The 18008-nt window shown below is 43.4% G+C and overlaps 2 protein-coding genes and 1 long non-coding RNA gene across 4 annotated transcripts; 2 read left to right on the top strand and 1 right to left on the bottom strand.

Moving 5' to 3' along the window:
* Positions 1-405: 405 nt before the first annotated feature.
* mapk7 (mitogen-activated protein kinase 7) lies at positions 406-12388 on the bottom strand. 2 transcript variants are annotated; one of them, XM_044017936.1, is made up of 7 exons: positions 12324-12388; positions 10143-10423; positions 9809-9974; positions 7051-8573; positions 5401-6437; positions 5131-5261; positions 406-1525 (listed from the first exon to the last, which is right to left on the bottom strand). In XM_044017936.1, exons 2-7 carry the CDS (start codon positions 10417-10419, stop codon positions 1378-1380), a joined length of 3282 nt encoding a protein of 1093 aa, XP_043873871.1. In that variant the 5' UTR covers positions 10420-10423; positions 12324-12388; the 3' UTR covers positions 406-1377. The 2 variants fall into 2 exon arrangements, with proteins under 2 accessions (XP_043873871.1, XP_043873873.1); XM_044017938.1 differs by having other exon boundaries at positions 10143-10420; positions 12324-12387.
* LOC122762755 lies at positions 12332-15297 on the top strand. The gene is made up of 3 exons (XR_006358765.1): positions 12332-12399; positions 12513-12631; positions 14156-15297. It is a non-coding gene; the product is annotated as an uncharacterized LOC122762755 (long non-coding RNA).
* A 1036-nt stretch (positions 15298-16333) lies between these two features.
* vkorc1 (vitamin K epoxide reductase complex, subunit 1) lies at positions 16334-17638 on the top strand (the record flags this gene model as incomplete). The annotated part of the gene is given in 2 exon segments (XM_044017940.1): positions 16334-16770; positions 17529-17638. Coding segments are annotated over 2 exon segments (544 nt in total), but the record flags the coding sequence as incomplete, so codon positions are not given.
* Positions 17639-18008: the final 370 nt, after the last annotated feature.

Here is an 18008-nt window from a genome sequence, read left to right as displayed (position 1 = left end):
ACAAACATGCTCAGAAAGAGCCCGTCCACGGCCGTTTCTCAATACTTCTCCGTACACAACACCCTGGCGTGACGGAAGTGCCCTGGCGTGACGGAAGTACTCTTTGTTTACACACTGCCAGAAAACTCAAAGAAGAAGAAGAACTAGAAAGTAGCTAGTCCGATATGAAGGAAGAAAGAAGGAACTTTTGCCGTTTGAAGCAAAACATCAACTAATTCATATACAATAGTAAATAAAAGTCATAGCGTGCAGCAACATCTTAAAATGTGGTTACTGACATGTCATCATTTTACAATAAAGGTTTGTATTGTTCATTTGTCGAAATAAAGTTAAAAAAACTCCGCCCGTTTTACCAAGTATGCATTAGGTGGTGACTCGAAAAGCAATAAAACATTATAACAGACATTACGGTAAAAATAAAAGCATTAAAAAGACGTTTATTAGAAACAGGAGCACATGTAGCAGCCATTTATAATACTAGACACTCCCTAAGCTGGGTATTTAATAATATACAGTAGAAGTTATTAATCTTATTCTTAGTCTTTAGTCCCAGTTATTCAGAGTTCTTATCTGAGTTAGTGAAATCAAATCAGAAATACAGAGGATTTCAACAGTGATCGTCTTCATCGTGCATTTAATTCACCGTTTTATTCAACATGTGACTAGTGCTGACAAATCAGCAGAATATTCCAGGGATTGTGATTTTCACTTGCTCAAACTTCAGTGATTTATAATGATTTGGATGTGGAAATTACAGCTGAAACAATGAATCGATTGCTAAATGAATCAACAACTATTTTGATAATTTGAGCTTTTTTCATGATTAAAACAAGATTTCTGATTGTTTCAGCTTCTTAAATGTGAATAGTTTCTTCATTTCTTTGCTCTGGAGAACAAAGAAATCATTTTGGTTTGTGGACATTTGAGAACATCATCATTTCCAGCTTTAACAAACACCGCTCGACATTTTTTAAGGTTTTCTGAGATTTTATGGACCAAACGATTCATCGAGAAAATAATCGATGATGAAAATAATCATTAGCTGCAGGTCTCGTGGAAATCTCTATCAGCAAATGGTTCCAGTGGGGTCATTGTGTTGTAAATAACCCACAATCAACACATGTAGAAGACAATAAGTCAGACAAAAGAAATATCACAACCCAGTGCCATATCCTCCTTTTAATTTTGTGTGTTTGGTAAAAAAAAAGACTGCACGGTACCTATTAAAAACATAATCTTGTATAAATCTAAACTAAAAAAAAAAACTATTATAAATTATAGTATGGTATAAATCTAGTTAAATTAATTTGGCACTTAAACATTTGAACTTCTACACAAATCTGACAGTTGCCTCTTCAAATCTCCGGAGAGGGGAAGTCAGGTGTCGGGAGGAATGCTATCAGAGAGGATCATGGGAGAGCCGAGCTGCAGCTCCTGCTGCAGAGACTCCAGATCAGCGGGAGTCATGCGGTGAACCTCACTCCAATCAGATAAGAGGGAGGCTGAGAGGGGGGCGGAGTCGAAACTGCAGCAGGAAGGAGAAAAAGACAGGAAGTGTCAAGAACAACAACTCTCTTTACACTTGACTTATTTCACCTTCTTTAGAGCACTGATTTACAGTTTATTGACTATCACATACGTTTTATTTTGAAAACACTGATTAAAGTGGTAGAAAATGAACAAATGAATGATTCTTTCATAATAACAGCCGAGACACACACACACACACACACTTTTTTCTCCCCCCCCTCCTCCTCCTCTCCCCTCCCTCTCCTGTTGTTGCCTCAAACATGACACCAGTTTTGAGTGTGACCGGCTGATGATTGGCTGTTCTGCCTTAAGTCCCGCCTCTCTTGGTGTGTTAGATTTGTGGTTCAAGAACTAACTGGTTCATAGTTCACACACTTACAGAGTTTTGACTTATTTTCCGTGTCAGTCACTTTTGGACATATGGAAGCCCAAAGTTGTCATTATTGATAATAAAATAAAAGTCATTATTTAATTCTGTGTGAAATAATTGAGAAAATTGTTCAAACCCAATGAAGCATTCATTTTCACAGATATTGTCATACAGGAAAGAGATTTGTTTCATTTTTACTTCAGTGACCTCTGACCTCTGGCATGTGGCTTAAACGTCTAACAGACTGTTTGTTTATTTTTAAAGGGTTTGCCTCTGGAAAACATTTGATCTAATATGCTATAATGTTTTGGGGGAAACTCCAATGACATCACAGAAGGCGGACGTCTGCAGAGAGCAGAGAACATGTAAATAAGATAAATAGGATAAATAACATAAAGGCTATTTAGGTTAGTTTGATACCTGTTAAATGACTTCTGTTGTGATCTGGCACTAAATAGAAAATACAATGAAAGAAAAGTGTGATCTTCAGCACAACAACCAAGATTTTATGAGCTGTTTTTTCTCATGTCCTGAGTGAGCGTGAGCGTGAGCGTGCTACATGCTACAGGGCTAACTATAGCCCCTGTTCCACCTGTGGTCCCAGCTCGCGTCACCACGCCACTACACAATAGTACCTACTCAACGTGGGCGGAGTCATCAGTGCACGGCTGCATGAAAGTGCCGTGACTTTGTACACACACACTCAAACACAAACGAGTGACTAGTTGTTTTCAGTGTAACTGAATCATTAGAATCAGTTCTTCCTCCATGAGCGGAGCACAGATGGAAACCTTGCCGCCACTCCTCTGTTAGATATGGAGACTTTAGACATTTCCCTGCTAATTGATGGAGATGAACCCTCATTTTTAGGATTGTTAAGTCTTTTAAACTCATCTACAGTTCGACAGCTCACTTGGAGCCTCGTCAGAGCAGGTAGTAAAAAAGCAGCAGGTTACTGTGCTCATGGGAATGAGCCACATGCGTGACTTCCTCATACAACTACACTTAAATGAAACTTAAAGGGGACATATTATGCAAAATCAACTTTTTAACCATTTCAATACTTATATTTGGGACTCTGGGGGCCCTACCAGTCGCCAAAGTGTGGAAAAACAATACTCTGTCATGTTTTCGTGGTTCCGCTTAGTGTAAGTATAGGCGATAAAATGCTCGATGTTGAATTCCCTGCGCTTATGACGTCAGCATGCGCATTTCACCGCGAATGTTACCGCCCCACCAGTACGTTTACTTTGCAAGCTCCACCTTAGCTCCACCTTGTCCCTGCGAGAGTGCAGGCGAGGGAGGAAGAGCGGTATTATGACAACGCGGAGGGACAAGTGTGCTGTTGGTGGCTGCACAGTGGAGCACAGTGTTTTACAGAGGATTTTATATATGAAGCTAATGTGCCGGATAAAGTCAGCAAACGTGTGTTCGTGTGTTCGCACCACTTCACATCAGACTGCGGCCAGCGGTCGCCGTATTTAGTCAGCGACGTACAAACACACACATTGTTAAGAAAAGGTCACATAGAGCTCATAACTGACCATTCTGACACGTCCTAATTAAACATATTTGTTCAGTACGTCCTCCATGACCGGAGCACAGACTCAGTCTGATACAATCATATAAAGCAGCTGTTTATGCAATCAGCGGTGCTGCACTCTCTGTTTCACCGATAGCCTAAACTGCCTGCTGATCGCCAGCGGCGCGCTGAATAAACTGAATGTTGCTGTATCAGACCGGAGACTGTGCTCCGGAGACCTCACCACCGCTGATGGTGCGTTACACGGTGATCGCCAGCTCGCCGGAGCACCGGAGCTGGTCAGCGGTGGTGAGGTCTCCGGTCTGATACAGCAACATACAGTTTATTCAGCCCGCCGCTGGCGATTAGCGGTGGCGATCAGCTGATTGCCAGCGGCAGTTTAGGCTATCGGTGACACAGAGAGTGTAGCACCGCTGCACAGAGAGTGCAGCACCGCTGATCGTCAGCGGTGAGCTGCATAAACAGCTGCTTTATGTGATTGTATCAGACTGAGTCTGTGCTCCGGTCATGGAGGACGTACTGAACAAATATGTTTAATTAGGACGTGTCAGAATGGTCAGTTATGAGCTCTATGTGATCTTTTCTTAACAATTTGTGTGTTTGTACGTCGGTGAAATATGTCCCCTGACTAAATACAGCGACCGCTGGCCGCAGTCTGATGTGAAGTGGTGCGAACACACGATCTGATACAGCAACATACAGTTTATTCCGCTTACACGGTGATCGCCACCGCTGATCGCCAGCTCGCCGGAGCACCGGAGCTGGTCAGCGGTGGTGAGGTCTCCGGAGCACAGTCTCCGGTCTGATACAGCAACATACAGTTTATTCAGCGCGCCGCTGGCGATCAGCGGTGGCGCGTTACACGGTGCTGCACTCTCTGTGCAGCGGTGCTGCACTCTCTGTGTCACCGCTGATCTTCTGTTCCTAAGTGTTTTTAACTGATTTACAGTTGGACAGTGTTCGGCTCGATCCTTATGTAGGACGTCTCTTCCTGTGACGGCACTCTCGCTGACATGTTGATATTGTCAGAGAGCTAGTGGAGGGAGGGGGAGACGAATAGAGCTGTAAAGCGCTGTAAAGAGGACAAATCAGAAACCCCCTGGAAGAAGTGGGTGTGTGTTTGCCTGTGTCTCATTTGCATATAAAGGGACCATGCACGAAAACCGAGCATTCTGAAAGGGGCGGGTTTAGCAGGGTTATTGAACTACTATGATTCTTCATCCTTATGGTATTTTGACCAAAGCATGTCACTGACATGTTCATTAGGACACCAGGGAACTATTTTAATGGGGGAAATAGGGTATAATATGTCCACTTTAAATGATGATGTCTTTATAACCACCATGTAAAAGAAGGAAAATGACAGTGGCGTGTACAATGTAAGTATTATATTAAGACAATGTGTATGTGTGATTAACAAATGCCATCTTATTTTTTATGTGTGTTTATATGTATACATATTTTCTTCTTATTATTGTTATTTCATTATTTTTTATTTTATCTATATATTTATTTTTCTTAGAATTCTATTTTGTTTTATTTTAGTCCCTTTACTCTCAACGCATACGGATGTGCATTTGATTTGTTTGTTAAAAATCTACTGTGACGACCGCGATGTGAAAACATCACTCAGGATTTAGAGCACGCTGTGTCTGACCCACAGATAACAAGGTGTGTTAGCCCTCACCTGTCTCGGTCACAGTGCTGCAGGTCTGTGAGAGACTGGTTGAGAAGGTCGTCCAGGTCGAAGCCCACACCGTATCCAGCACCACTGCCTTTAGGGGTGACTGAGAACACCGGGGGTAAAATATCCTCCACCTGATCGGGAGAAAACATGTGCTAAAATGAACTCTGTGTTTAAGGCCACTGTGTTTATATTCACATAGAAGCCATACCTGGTCACTTATCTTACATGTAGACATCACAACACAACAGGAAAGACAAAACGCAGACAAACCTGGGACTTTGAGAGCTGCAGTGTTACTGTGTGGATGTCAGGGGTGCTGGTGGACCCCTGTTGTCCCGTGTCTGTGAATCCCACACTGGGCTGAAGCTGAGTGGGGACTCCTAAAGCCCCACGAAGAGGGTTTGCAGCCTGTGGCCCTGATTTCTCTGCCACTGTGGGACACAGCTTCTCTAGGGGCCCGGCCCTTGTCATTGGGTGGTTGTTGAGGTTATTGTGAGCTCTGATGTCTACATTACCATTTGTCTCTTGGCTGGTTAATGATGGGACTTTGGTCAAAAAAGTCTCCAGTGGAAGCAGCTGCGACTGAGTGTGGGGATGAGGTTGAGTTTGGAGCTGCGGCTGGAGGAAGCTCGACGGCAGAGGCTGCTGCTGCTGCTGCTGCTGCTGCTTCATGTGCTGCCTTGCCTCCAACTGTTGTCCGCTCCAGTTCCCTAGACAGCTGAAAGCACTCTGTCCGTTGCTCTGAGGTTTGAGCATGTTGTTTTTTACAAAGTCACTGGTCGCTGCATCGATCCCTCCACCTACAGTAACAACTGCATCTGCTGGTTTCCTCTGGCTCATGGAGAACAGTAGTGATGGAGCGCTGGGCGGCGGGAACAAGCTTGGCTGGACGGGTTTCTGTTCATGTGGCTGAATCTTCTTCACGTCTTTATCAGTGTTATTATTCAGAGTTGCTTGAGTGCCATCACTACTTGCTACAGCCCACTTTACATTGCAGTCCTTGTCAACGCTCCTCTCAGTGCGGCTGTCCATCATCTTTGTCCACCTCTGCAAAAGACTTTTGTCATTGTCACTCAGGAGGACGCCGCCCAGCGAGTCCCCCTGCTTCCCCTCCCTCCTCTCCTTCTCCTTCATCTTCCTCTCCCTCTCTCTCGCTCGCTCCTGCCTCTTCCGTCTCTTCTCCTCTCTCTCTCGTTGACGCTCTTGGGCCGTGACGGGCCGGCGAGAGTCCTGAACAGACGACAGGGAGGACGGCATTCCTCCTCCTCCACCACCGGGATCCATGCCCAGTGCAGACACTCCTCCATCTGCAATCCAGACGTCACATTACAGACTTGCACCACAGTCTATTTCAATGCTCACAGCACAGAGGTTGTTGATCCACTGCTGCCTCCATCAGTGATTTTGGTGTTTTGTGACCCCCAGTTTGGATTTGACTGTGACAAACTTACCAAAGTAGGCAGCAGTAGACCAGCAGCTCCTTTGGTAGCAGACAAGGCGTCTAACAGCGAGATTAAGTGGTTAACAGATTCTAAATGTATTGTTAAAGTGTCATAGAATGTAGTAGAATGTGTCTGTTTTTCTGTGCTGCAGCCACGTGAGCCTCTGTGTCACTCTGTACACACAAAACACCTTAAATATCACTTTCATTCAATTTTGTCAACGACATGAAATATTTCAAAGATATATATGTACATATATATATATTTATATCTACATACATATATGTACATATATATCTACATATATGTAGACATATATGTGTATACATGTAGACATGTATACACATACATGTCTACATATATATGTATATATTTATATCTACATATATATATAGATAGATATCTACAGTATCTATCTATCTATATATGTGTATATATATATATATATATCTCTTGATATGGAAGATGGTAAACTTACCCCCCCTGGACTTATTTAATAAAGCTGCTTTGAGTGCAGCTTTAGTGTCCTCTGAAATGGCTCCTTCTTTTCTTGTTGCTTCTCCTTGACCTGGAGGAGGCCTGGCATTCTTGGACAGAGACTGTGAGAGCGAGTGAGACAGTGATTTGGCTTGTGCCACAGACAGAGACAGGGAAGGCACAGTAGTGGGTAGAGGTGTAATGATCTGTGTTGGCGTCGCAGGGACACTGGTGTGGACCTGGGTCCTGGACTGGCTCTGGTTGTGGTTGTGCTGAGACAGAGGGGCTGGCCTGCTGGTGGGCTGTGGCTGTGCCTCACTGTTTCCTATGGTTTGTGAGGGGGCTTCTTGAGTGGACACTGGTGTTGTTAAATCTATGGTTTCTGGCTGGTCGCTGTCTGAATTGGCACTGGGCATGTCTACGTCGACTGGGCCACTTTCATTTTTGGAGAGAAGAGGCAAATGATGAGGCAGGGTAGCCTGTAGAAGTGATGTGGGCTTATTGAAGGTTTGCAGTACTTTAGTAAATGCATAGTTCCCTTTCGGTGGTGTGTGGTCTTGTTGAGATTCCATTTCTCTCATCTGCCGCTGCTGTTGTAACTGTGCTGCTTGGGGGTGTTGTGCCATGGGAACCAGTGTGGTTTTGGCCAGGGAGTCCTGGGCTTTACGTTGGTTAGTGCTTTGTGCTGCCGCTCTGCCATTCCCCCGCGCCAAAGGCCTGAACTGCAGTCTCTGATGAGTGATCTTCTTGTTTCTATGAAAGTCCTGGATCTCCATTAGAATTGCCTCTTTAATTTGCTCTTTGTTCATGGAGAGATTATCAAACTCAAAGTCAAAAGCTGGCACACAGACTGGCTCATCATCTGGGTCATGGTACTTGGACAGGTACGGGTGTTCCAGCGCTTGTGTCACGCTGATTCGTTCACGGGGGTCAAAGTGCAACATGGCCCCGAGCAGGTCCAAAGCCTCCGCTTCAGCCTGTGGGTAGAGTTTGTCCAAAGGCACAGCTGAGCGTGACGGAAGACTCTGAATGTAGGAGCGCACTCTGTCAGCTCTGATAGCACCAATCAAGCCCTCAGGAGGAGTTCCTAACACAGACAAGATCAATTGGAGCTGATGGACGTAGTGTTTTCCAGGAAAGAGCTGTTTCCGCCCCAACATTTCAGCAAAGATGCAGCCCACAGACCACAAGTCAATGGCCAAGCTATAGTGGTTGAGAGACAGCAGCAGTTCAGGTGCACGGTACCATCGTGTTGCAACATATTCAGTCATAAAGGAATGAGACTCCTCGGGGTGCGAGCTGAGACCCCGAGCCATTCCAAAGTCACCGATCTTCAGCTCGCAGTTCTCGTTCACTAACAGGTTGGAGGGTTTGAGGTCACGGTGGATGACGTTGGCAGAGTGCACGTACTTAAGGCCACGGAGGAGCTGGTACAGAAAGTAGCGCGTGTGTTCTGGTGTGAGCGTCTGGGCGGAGTGTATGATCTGGTGCAAGTCGCTCTCCATGAGGTCCAGTACCACGTACCTGCAAACGAGGGAAGGAAACAGTGAATCGAGACATTGTGCAACATGTGCAGCAGGAAATTGTGCAACATACAAATTCACCAAAACCACAAGAAGTTCCCTCAAATGTCAAAACACGAAGTACCAAGGCACCTTATGACGTATTTCCACAGGCTCTACTCGCCTCGCCTCGGCACGGCACGATTAGGTTGCTTCTCCACTACAAAATCAAAGTACCTACTAAACGTGGGCGGAGTCATCACTACAGTTCTCTCCTCTGTTAAATATAGAGGTTTCCCTGGTAGTTGTTTTTAGGATTGTTGAGTAGTTTTAACTCATCTACAGTTCGTGCTGTTTGGCTTGACTTGTGTGTGGGACGTCTCTTCCTGTGACGGCAGTCTGACCAATCATCACATAGTTACCGACTCGGCACGCTTTTGGAACCTCGCCTGAGCAGGTACTAAAAATAGTTCCAGGTACCAGGTACTATGCTAGTGGAAACACTACTTAAACCATGCCGTGGCGAGTAGAGCCGGTGGAAATGCGCCATTAAATGAATTTGAAGTGTGGTTGTAAGGCCATGGTTCCCAACCTGGGGTCCGAGCCGCCCTTAGGGGGGCGCCAGAGATCACATGGGGGAGCACAGAGCTTTGACTGCTCTGAGTTTGTGAGTGGGTTAATATAACTATATTTGTGCATCTCAATCAGACACTCTACTGAATAATAAGAAGTCAGTATCACCCAAATGAAAACTATCATTTGTTTGGTCCACCTTTCAGTTTATTAACCTATTTGTCCTGATCACGTTCCTGTTGTGTGAGAAACATAAAAGCACCAAAGACTGACCAGGATCAAAAAAACAAACCAAGGCAATACCTTGGTTTTGATTTAACGGAAGCACAGGACAGTTTTTATCCATATACATTGTGAGAATAGGAACAAAAACCTAAACTTTTTACTTGATTCTTTTATGTGTGCGTGCCCTGGACAGGGGTTTGGGTTGGGCAGGCCCTGGTTTGTCCTGAACACAAGCAAGGGGGGCTTCAAGGAAAAAAGGTTGGGAACCACTGGTCTAAGGTACTGTCACCTGTGACAAGAATCACCATGAGAAATGACTGAAAACACGGCTGCTAGTGGACACAAGGACCAACTGATTTCAGTTAAACATCCAACATAGTCTCAGATTGACTTTATAAACTATAGAAACTATAGAAACTCCTATTCATTAAACGTGTGTTGAAAACAAAAGTCACATACACAGACTTAAAGGCCGAGTGAGGAAGGTTGGGCTGCAGGATGTCTTTGATGGCGATGATGTTGTCATGTTTGAAGTGCTTCAGAATCTTCAGTTCTCGCAAAGTTCGCTTAGCATTCGTCACCACTTCGAAAGCATTGGAGATCTTTTTTATCGCCACCTGCTGGCCTGTAAAATATGAATATTATTCAGACAGCATGCACGCTCTCTGGAGATCATAGTTCACATATGGCAAAACAAGGAATGAGTGTCCCCATCAGTCTTGTGACCAAACCTACTCCCTTGTGTGTGTGTGTGTGTGTGTGTGTGTGTGTGTGTGTGTGTGTGTGCGCCTACCATTGTCACGTCTCCTAGCAGAGGAGACGACACCGTAAGCCCCAGTGCCGATGGTTTCTATGACATCATACTCTTCTCCCACATCAAACTTCACATCCAGAGAGTGAGCTTTGAGGATAGCCAGGTTTTTGGCTGCAGTGCTGGTGTCTGTGGCGTCACATGTCCCCTCGACTCTGGACGGACACTGGTTGTCTCTGTTTTTGTCTGTGGCCATTCTTTCAGGTGACAAGGCCAAAAATGGACCATTTTTACCTTCTCCACCCTCCTTCGTCGACATTCTTCTGGGAAAAAGTGAGACATGTGTGTTATTTTACAGGTTCCACATCACATGAGGAACATTGTGCACTACATACAGAGTTAGGGCTGATGTGGGAAAAAGATATTGTCATAATATATACTGTATTTATATATATATATTGATATATACATCACAATATTAATCAAATCAATATTTCTGTAAAGCTGGGTGATACGGCTTATAATATATTATATATTATAATATATAATATCTATGAAACATTTGATGATGGTTGTGCTTTTCAGTGGAGTGATAATACACTGTAAATATTACTTTGATATTCATTTCGTATTTTAATATTTACGTGTCATATAAATATGGCCAAACGCTGCTTTAACACAACATTCTTTGGAAAATGAGTCCTAAAGTGATAAAATCATTTTGTGTAAAACCAGCATCTGCTACTTTGAGAAGTGGACGATGCCAGACCCCCGTGTCGTTGTTGTGTTTGCATTTGTTGTCTCGCGTTTTTGCTTTATGATCACGTTCACTTTATGCGGTTAGTGGTTCATTATGTCTCTGTTTCTGTGATTATATACACGGTCTGGACCAAAACACTTGGTCAGGTCTAGGTTCAGCAACATTGTGTCCAATGAATGAGGTCAGCTGACCACCTGAACGAGCAGATTATTCCATCAATGGATTTTTCCTTCCCCGATGGCACGAGCATATTCCACGATGACAATGCCAGGATTGATCGGGCTGGTTCAGGGAGCATGAGACATCATTTTCACCACAGAGTCCAGACCTGAACCCCACTGAGAATCTCTGGGATGTGCTGCATCATCAGCACAAGATCTTGGTGAAAAATGAAAGCAACACTGGACGGAAATAAATCTTGTGACATTGCAGAAGCTAACTGAAACAACGCCACAGTGAATGAGTGAGTAATCAAAGCTAAAGGCAGTTCAACAAAATATTAGGGTGTGTGACCCTGTTTTTTAGGTGGCCACTAGGCAGTGAATATTGTAATGTATACTTGGTGGAATAAACCTTTTTTTTAAAAGGGGGGGCATATGGATGAAACCTGAAATAATATTGTGATTGTTTAGAGAGAAAGTTTGTATGAGGACATTTGTGTTACTGTCGTGAGAATTAGAAGCTCATTTTCCTACAGACTTCCATCCAAACTGAGTTGTTTTAGCACCAGCACAGCGTCACCCCCCCGTGGTCAAATCCTACCTCCATCCTACTTCGTTTTCTGATTTCAGATCATTACTCCTCTGTGAAAGTTATCTATAGATACATGGTTTGGGGCCAAAACAATAATTTCATAACATGGTTGTGAAAGTAGTGTCTGTCCATGAAAATCTGATGACAGCCATGATCCAACATTTGAACCTTTAAACTATGACCCCACTGTAGTACTTTAGTTTTACAGAACTGTCCTCACACACCTGTCTCACTCTTATTGTGCTGTCACTTACTTTCACAGCAACAATGAAATCTCCCATCACAACAGGGATGTGCAATAATCCAGTCACAATATATAATAATGAGAACTCAATATCATTGTTAAAAAGGCTCAACATACATGAAAGTTTTGCCTCAGATATATCTCTAAAGTTATCAAGAATGTGTTAATTAAGAAGTTTTAAAGTCAAACTGCGTTGGTTTCACACTAGACAAATATATTGCGATGGTAAGTATACGAATATTTCCTTGAAACACCTATGAATTGACAGTAATTATGTGTCTTTTTATGTAAAAAGGAGAAAAAAGAGCGAGGAGTGACGTGACGACCGTTAGCCTGACACGAGAAGTGAAACAAACATGAACACGAGTGTGTATTTTCACTAACGACACGGAGGAAGTGCAGGACACGAGCTCTCTCCGTGACAAAGACCTGAGCCAGTGTTGACGCAGGGGCGTAGGCTAGTTACCTGAAGCTCCGGGACACTGAAGCAGGCCTTTCTGCGTTATTGCATCACACGCGACATCTTGTCGAGGTTCTCGCAGGTACCGGAAGATTGTCCGGCCATGTGAACCAAAGCAAACATTAGAAAATGTGCTCTGAAACCCACAGTGTCGCTGCTAACACTTGTTTTTGTCTGTCTGCCGCCTCTTCCTAGCTTTTCCTTGTTGCGTTTGAGTGACAGGTGACTAGCCAACCAGGTGAGGCGACGCTTCGGCGACTGTCCAATAGGAGAGGAGGACGCGTGGAAGGCGGGACATGGGTCCACACACAAGGGTCTGTGTGTTTTTTGGGTTGTGGCGACGCTGTTAATGGGAAAGATCCACATCACGAAACACGAGTGGAACACTCCAAAGTCTTTGAAGGCATTTTAAAAAAGAAAACATCTATTTTTTTTACATTAGTAATGATACTTGTGGCAGCTTTGCCAGCAGCACCTATTCTGATGATAATTATATTATTATTACTAATAATAATTAGTATATTATATTATATTATATTATATTACACCGTATATGGTAATGTAACAGCTATATCTGTAACAACCAGTTTTGAATTGGTAAACAAATAATTTCTGAAAGATGTTTGGTAAATTATTCAAACATGTTATATTGGCTGCAACAGGACCTTACCTTGTAAAGTGCCTTGAGATAATGTATGTTATGAATTGGTGCTATATAATTAAACCAGAATTTGATTATCTGACGATAATCTTTTCGATGAATAATTGACTTGATAAAAACCCTGAAATTATGATGTTCTATCTTTTGATGTCTTTTGTCCACAAACCAAAATCATTCTGTTTTGTTTTTGTGGAGCAAAGAAACAAGAAAATATTCAAATGTAAGAATCTGAAAAGTCTGAGAATATGTTTTAATTATTAAAAAACAAAAACAGTTAATCGATAATCAAAATGGTTGACAATTAATTCAGAAATCATATTTAGACTATTCACACAAATCTTAAATAAATGGTTGGATTCTGCAAATTTGTTGTGGGGGGGACACAAAAAATGTCTCTCGTGACCCATCTGTGGGTCCCAGATTATTGGCCTGCATCCTTCTAAAACTATATTGATTGAAATCTTAATCTTACTTTGAGTTCTGTGCCTGTTACGTTCAGCTAACACCTTTGCATCTGTATGTTCCTTTAATCACTTGGATTTACATTAGATTTGTCAAACTGTCTCAGTAGATAAAGGGCAGATTGTGTATAGATGTTGTAGATGATCATCATTGTTACTTATATATATTCCTTTTGAGTTGACTGTCACATTATCTCACTGAGACAAACACTTAGTTGTGAGGACACTCGTAGACATAATGACCTCCACACATTCAAAGGTACACATGGTTGTTGCTGATAGACAGTGTTGTACTCATGAAGTAATACCTGATGAAACTGTGCCAGTTTAAGTATAATTCAGAACCATAACATATGTACCTTCACAATACTATGGTACAGTAATGTACACACTGAAAAGGTACAATTCTTTTTTTACAGAGACGAAAATGAAGAATAATTGTCCACACACAATAATAACATGTTGACTGAATATTTGCTTGAATAAAGAGTGAAATCACGTGGTCAAAAACATACACATACAATGTGCAGTGGAAGGAACATTCATTTTCTTGCTTCAATTTTAAAAGGCATATGTGCAGCAGGTGACCATCAAATGGTACTTTTCTGGCAATACTGCAGAAGTGAAAGTGTGTACCTTCAAGTACAGAAATGTTCTTGTTTTTCACTGTGTATATATCCCCTTACCTTAACCATCCATCATCTACTGCTCTACAGGGGGCGCTGTGCCAACATGGAGGAGGTCGGATAGATGATGTGGAGCGAGTGATTGGAGAGACTTGCAGCAAAGGAGGAGAAGCTTGAAGGTGATCCGGAACTTAACGGGGAGCCAGTGCAGTTGTTTCAGTGTGGGGGTGATGTGTTGCCAAGGTTTAGTCCGAGTGAGAACCCTAGCAGCAGAGTTCTGGACGTGTTGGATCCTATCCAGGGTTTTCTTCGGGACCCCAAACATGACGGCATTACAGTAGTCCAGGCGTGATGTGATGAAAGAATGGACGAGGGTCTCAGCGACAGTCAGTGAGCGATGGCTGGAGAAAAAAATGCTGATTTTGTGACAGATTTGATGTGTGTGTTAAATGATAGAGTAGAGTCCAGAATGACACCCAGGTTGTGAACCTCCGTGGACAGTGAAGTGGTGATGTCATCGACAGAGAGGACCAGACCGACCACTATCAACTCTGTCCTCCGGCTGTTGAGTTGGAGCAGGTCAGAGGTCAGCCAACATTTAACTTCCTGTAAACAGTTGATAAGAGATTGTGGATGGAGATGTGCTGAGGTAGAGTTGAGTATCATCAGCATCGCAGTGGAAGTTAAGACCATGGTGCCATGGTGGCACGTATATGGAGAAGAGGAGAGGGCCGAGGACAGAACCTTGTGGCACACCGGGGTAGGAACAGAAACTGTTTTCTGTTCCTAGGAGTGGAACCAGGACAGAGCAGTACCGTTGAGTCCACGGTGAGTGGAAAGGCGTCTAAGCAAGCAAGACCAGGATGTTGATGCAACCAGAGTCGGCAGCCATCACAAGATCATTAGTGATCTTGACCAGGGCCGTGTCAGTCCTATGGAGGGTCCTGTGGGCAGATTGGAATGTTTCATAGAGCTCACTGGTGGACATGTGATGATGGAGCTGGGCAGAAACGACTCTTTCAGGGATCTTGCTGAGAAACGGGAGGTTGGAAATTGGCCGATAGTTATTGAGGTCAGCAGGATCCAACCCTGCCCTTTCAGGATGGGGGTAACAGGGGCAGATTCTCGTGATGTCTATTTTTTCACACCACGTCACTATTGTAGAAAAATGATTTATGTCACATGTATATACAATATAGTATTTCTCACTGGAACTGTATAATGCAGTGGTTCACAACCTTTTTCTTTGAAGACACACACACACACACACACACAACAAAAGAATAATGAGTGAATAATTACAAATGTTTATTTACAGCTGTAGGTTTTTGTTCTACAGTATATAGATAGGTCAGTGTCTTGATTTCTTTGTTGATGGTTACGTTTGTCAGACATGATATTTAGTTGTACAGATATAACGTGATCAGGTCTAGCTGCTAAATGACCTGACGAGACTTGCTTATGCAGTCTGGTTAAGTCATGGTCACAGACGTTCAGAGGTCACAGAGGTCATAAACAGTAAATACATTTAAAGGATGGATCAGAAATGGCGTGTGGACTTCTGATCGTGCAGAGCATTGTGTGATTAGAATTTTATAAATGTGATATTGCCACAACAAAAATTTGAAGACATTTCCAACTCATGGTGTGTAAAAATGAGCTCCTCCATGGGAATGAGTTTGACACTTTATTAACGAACAAATCTTTAAAAAACACCCACAAAAAGACTTAAAACGAGCTCGTGCAAAAGGACAAAAATACTAAGACTGTGACACAACTCATTCAGCCGTCTCACACACACACACACACACACACACACACACACACACACACACACACACACGGTTCCCTGATTCTAATTCCCTGCCACTCCCTCATCAACCTTTGTGTGACTAATGAACCACCCATGTCCACAGGTGTGTAACCCATAGCAACCACAGTGCCTCATCACTGACACACAAACATTCATTCATACAAACACACACACACACACGTACGACATTCATGACTTGAGGGGACATTGCATTGACTTACATTCATTTCCTGAGACTTGTGCTAACCTTAACCACAGTTACTACTGGCCTAATCCTAATCCTAATCCTAACCTTAAAACATATCTTCGCCTTAAAATGTAATGGGGACTTGATTTTTGTCCCCACAAGGAAGACAAGTCCCCATAATGTGACTGTGTGAACAGGTTTAGGTCCCGACAACATTAGTAATACCTGGACACACACACACACGCGCGCGGCTGCAACAACAGTTAATAACATGACAACCTCAGAGCAAACAAAGCTCTGTGCCCTCCATGTGATCTCTGGCGCCCCCCTGAGGCGGCTTGGACCATGGGTAGAACGTATACGTGGACGGGGCTTCAGTGGGGTTCCAGTGGCATGTAGACACTTCCCACAGTCCAGAGTCAGACTGAAGTCCACGCTCGTCTCACATCTGGACCAATCAGAAGCGAGGAGCTGTGCTTCTGCACGTCATCATCCTCACAGACACACAAACACAGACATGGCAGCGACTGGACCTCACAAGATGCCCAGCTGGGAGAAGAGAGTTCGGATTGTGCTGTGCGTCTTTGGTCTGGTTCTGTCTGTGTATGCGCTGCACGTGGAGCTGTCCAGAGAGGCAGACCCGGATTACAGGGCGATGTGTGACCTGGGGGAGTCAGTGAGCTGCTCCAAGGTTTTCACCTCCAGGTAACTCCCGCTGTGTCTGTTCATCTTCCACACACACACACACACACACACACGCGCGCGCGCGCAGCTCACTGCCACGTGTTCAATTCCGCTCGAACCGAGGTTAGAGGTGATGCAGTCACGCGCTCCCGTTACATTTACTTCAGGCAACGCAACAACATGTCACTATGTAACAACCAGGAAACGTCAACACAATGTGATTATAAGTAATAAAAACACACATTCACACACATGATCGATACAAGTGAGACAAGAACATGATTAGCAGGCTGAAAAAGATCAATCCATCAAAACTACATAGATATGAAAAGAAAACATGTTTACTTGTTGATGTTAGGTTATACACTTTGTTGTCAGACATTTTTCAATAAATGATTGTTTATTATTGATAAAGTTTTGTATTTACTCAGAATGAGAGACCAACAAAAGATTCTTATCAGCCATATTTGTTAGAATTGTCATTATTGTGTGATTGCAACTCATTTTCTTTGTCGTTTGCTCCATAAAACGTCAAAATGTTTCCCAAACTTAGAAAAGACTAGGTTTCAGTGATGTCTTTGTTATATGGAACATAGTGACATTTAAGACGCAGCTCAATCTGAGATGTTCAAATATTAGTCGAAACAAATCTACTAAAACAGACTAATCCATCACCAATAGTAATCAATGAATCGTTGCAGCCCTACTGTCGCAGACTCCTCCTTCAATAATATTATTGACATAACCTTCCTTCTCATGTGCTTTGTCTGATTTGACAGGTGGGGGCGTGGCTTTGGTCTGGTCCAGTTGTTGGTGGCTAAAGAGAACCCTCTGAACCAGCCCAACAGCCTGCTGGGCCTCCTGTTCTACACTGTGCAGATGGGCCTGGGTTAGTCCTTCATTGTCCTCTGTCCTCCGTGTTCTGTGACACACAGTTCTCATGTGGAATCACAAATCTGAGGCACAGAACCCTTCTGTTAGCCTTCTGTGACCCTGGCACGTCTGATCCACTGCTGCCTTCTGGGTAAGTGTGTTCCACTGAGCTGTCACACGTTTGCCGTCTCTGATGGAGGCAGCAGAGGATCGACGTCAAATCATCCATGGACGTGAATGATTGACAAAGAGACACGAACTTCAGCTTCCAGTCATACGAAGAGGCAACAATATTCTCAGACAGATGTTTATAGATATGATAGATATGTATATGTCAATATTCCTAGACATATACATACATATATACATATATATATATATATATA

This window comes from Solea senegalensis, unplaced genomic scaffold (genome assembly GCF_019176455.1).
Source record: "Solea senegalensis isolate Sse05_10M unplaced genomic scaffold, IFAPA_SoseM_1 scf7180000016062, whole genome shotgun sequence".
Taxonomy (NCBI): domain Eukaryota; kingdom Metazoa; phylum Chordata; class Actinopteri; order Pleuronectiformes; family Soleidae; genus Solea; species Solea senegalensis.
Note: the sequence above shows the minus strand (reverse complement) of the source record. Positions and strands in the feature narration are given on the sequence as shown.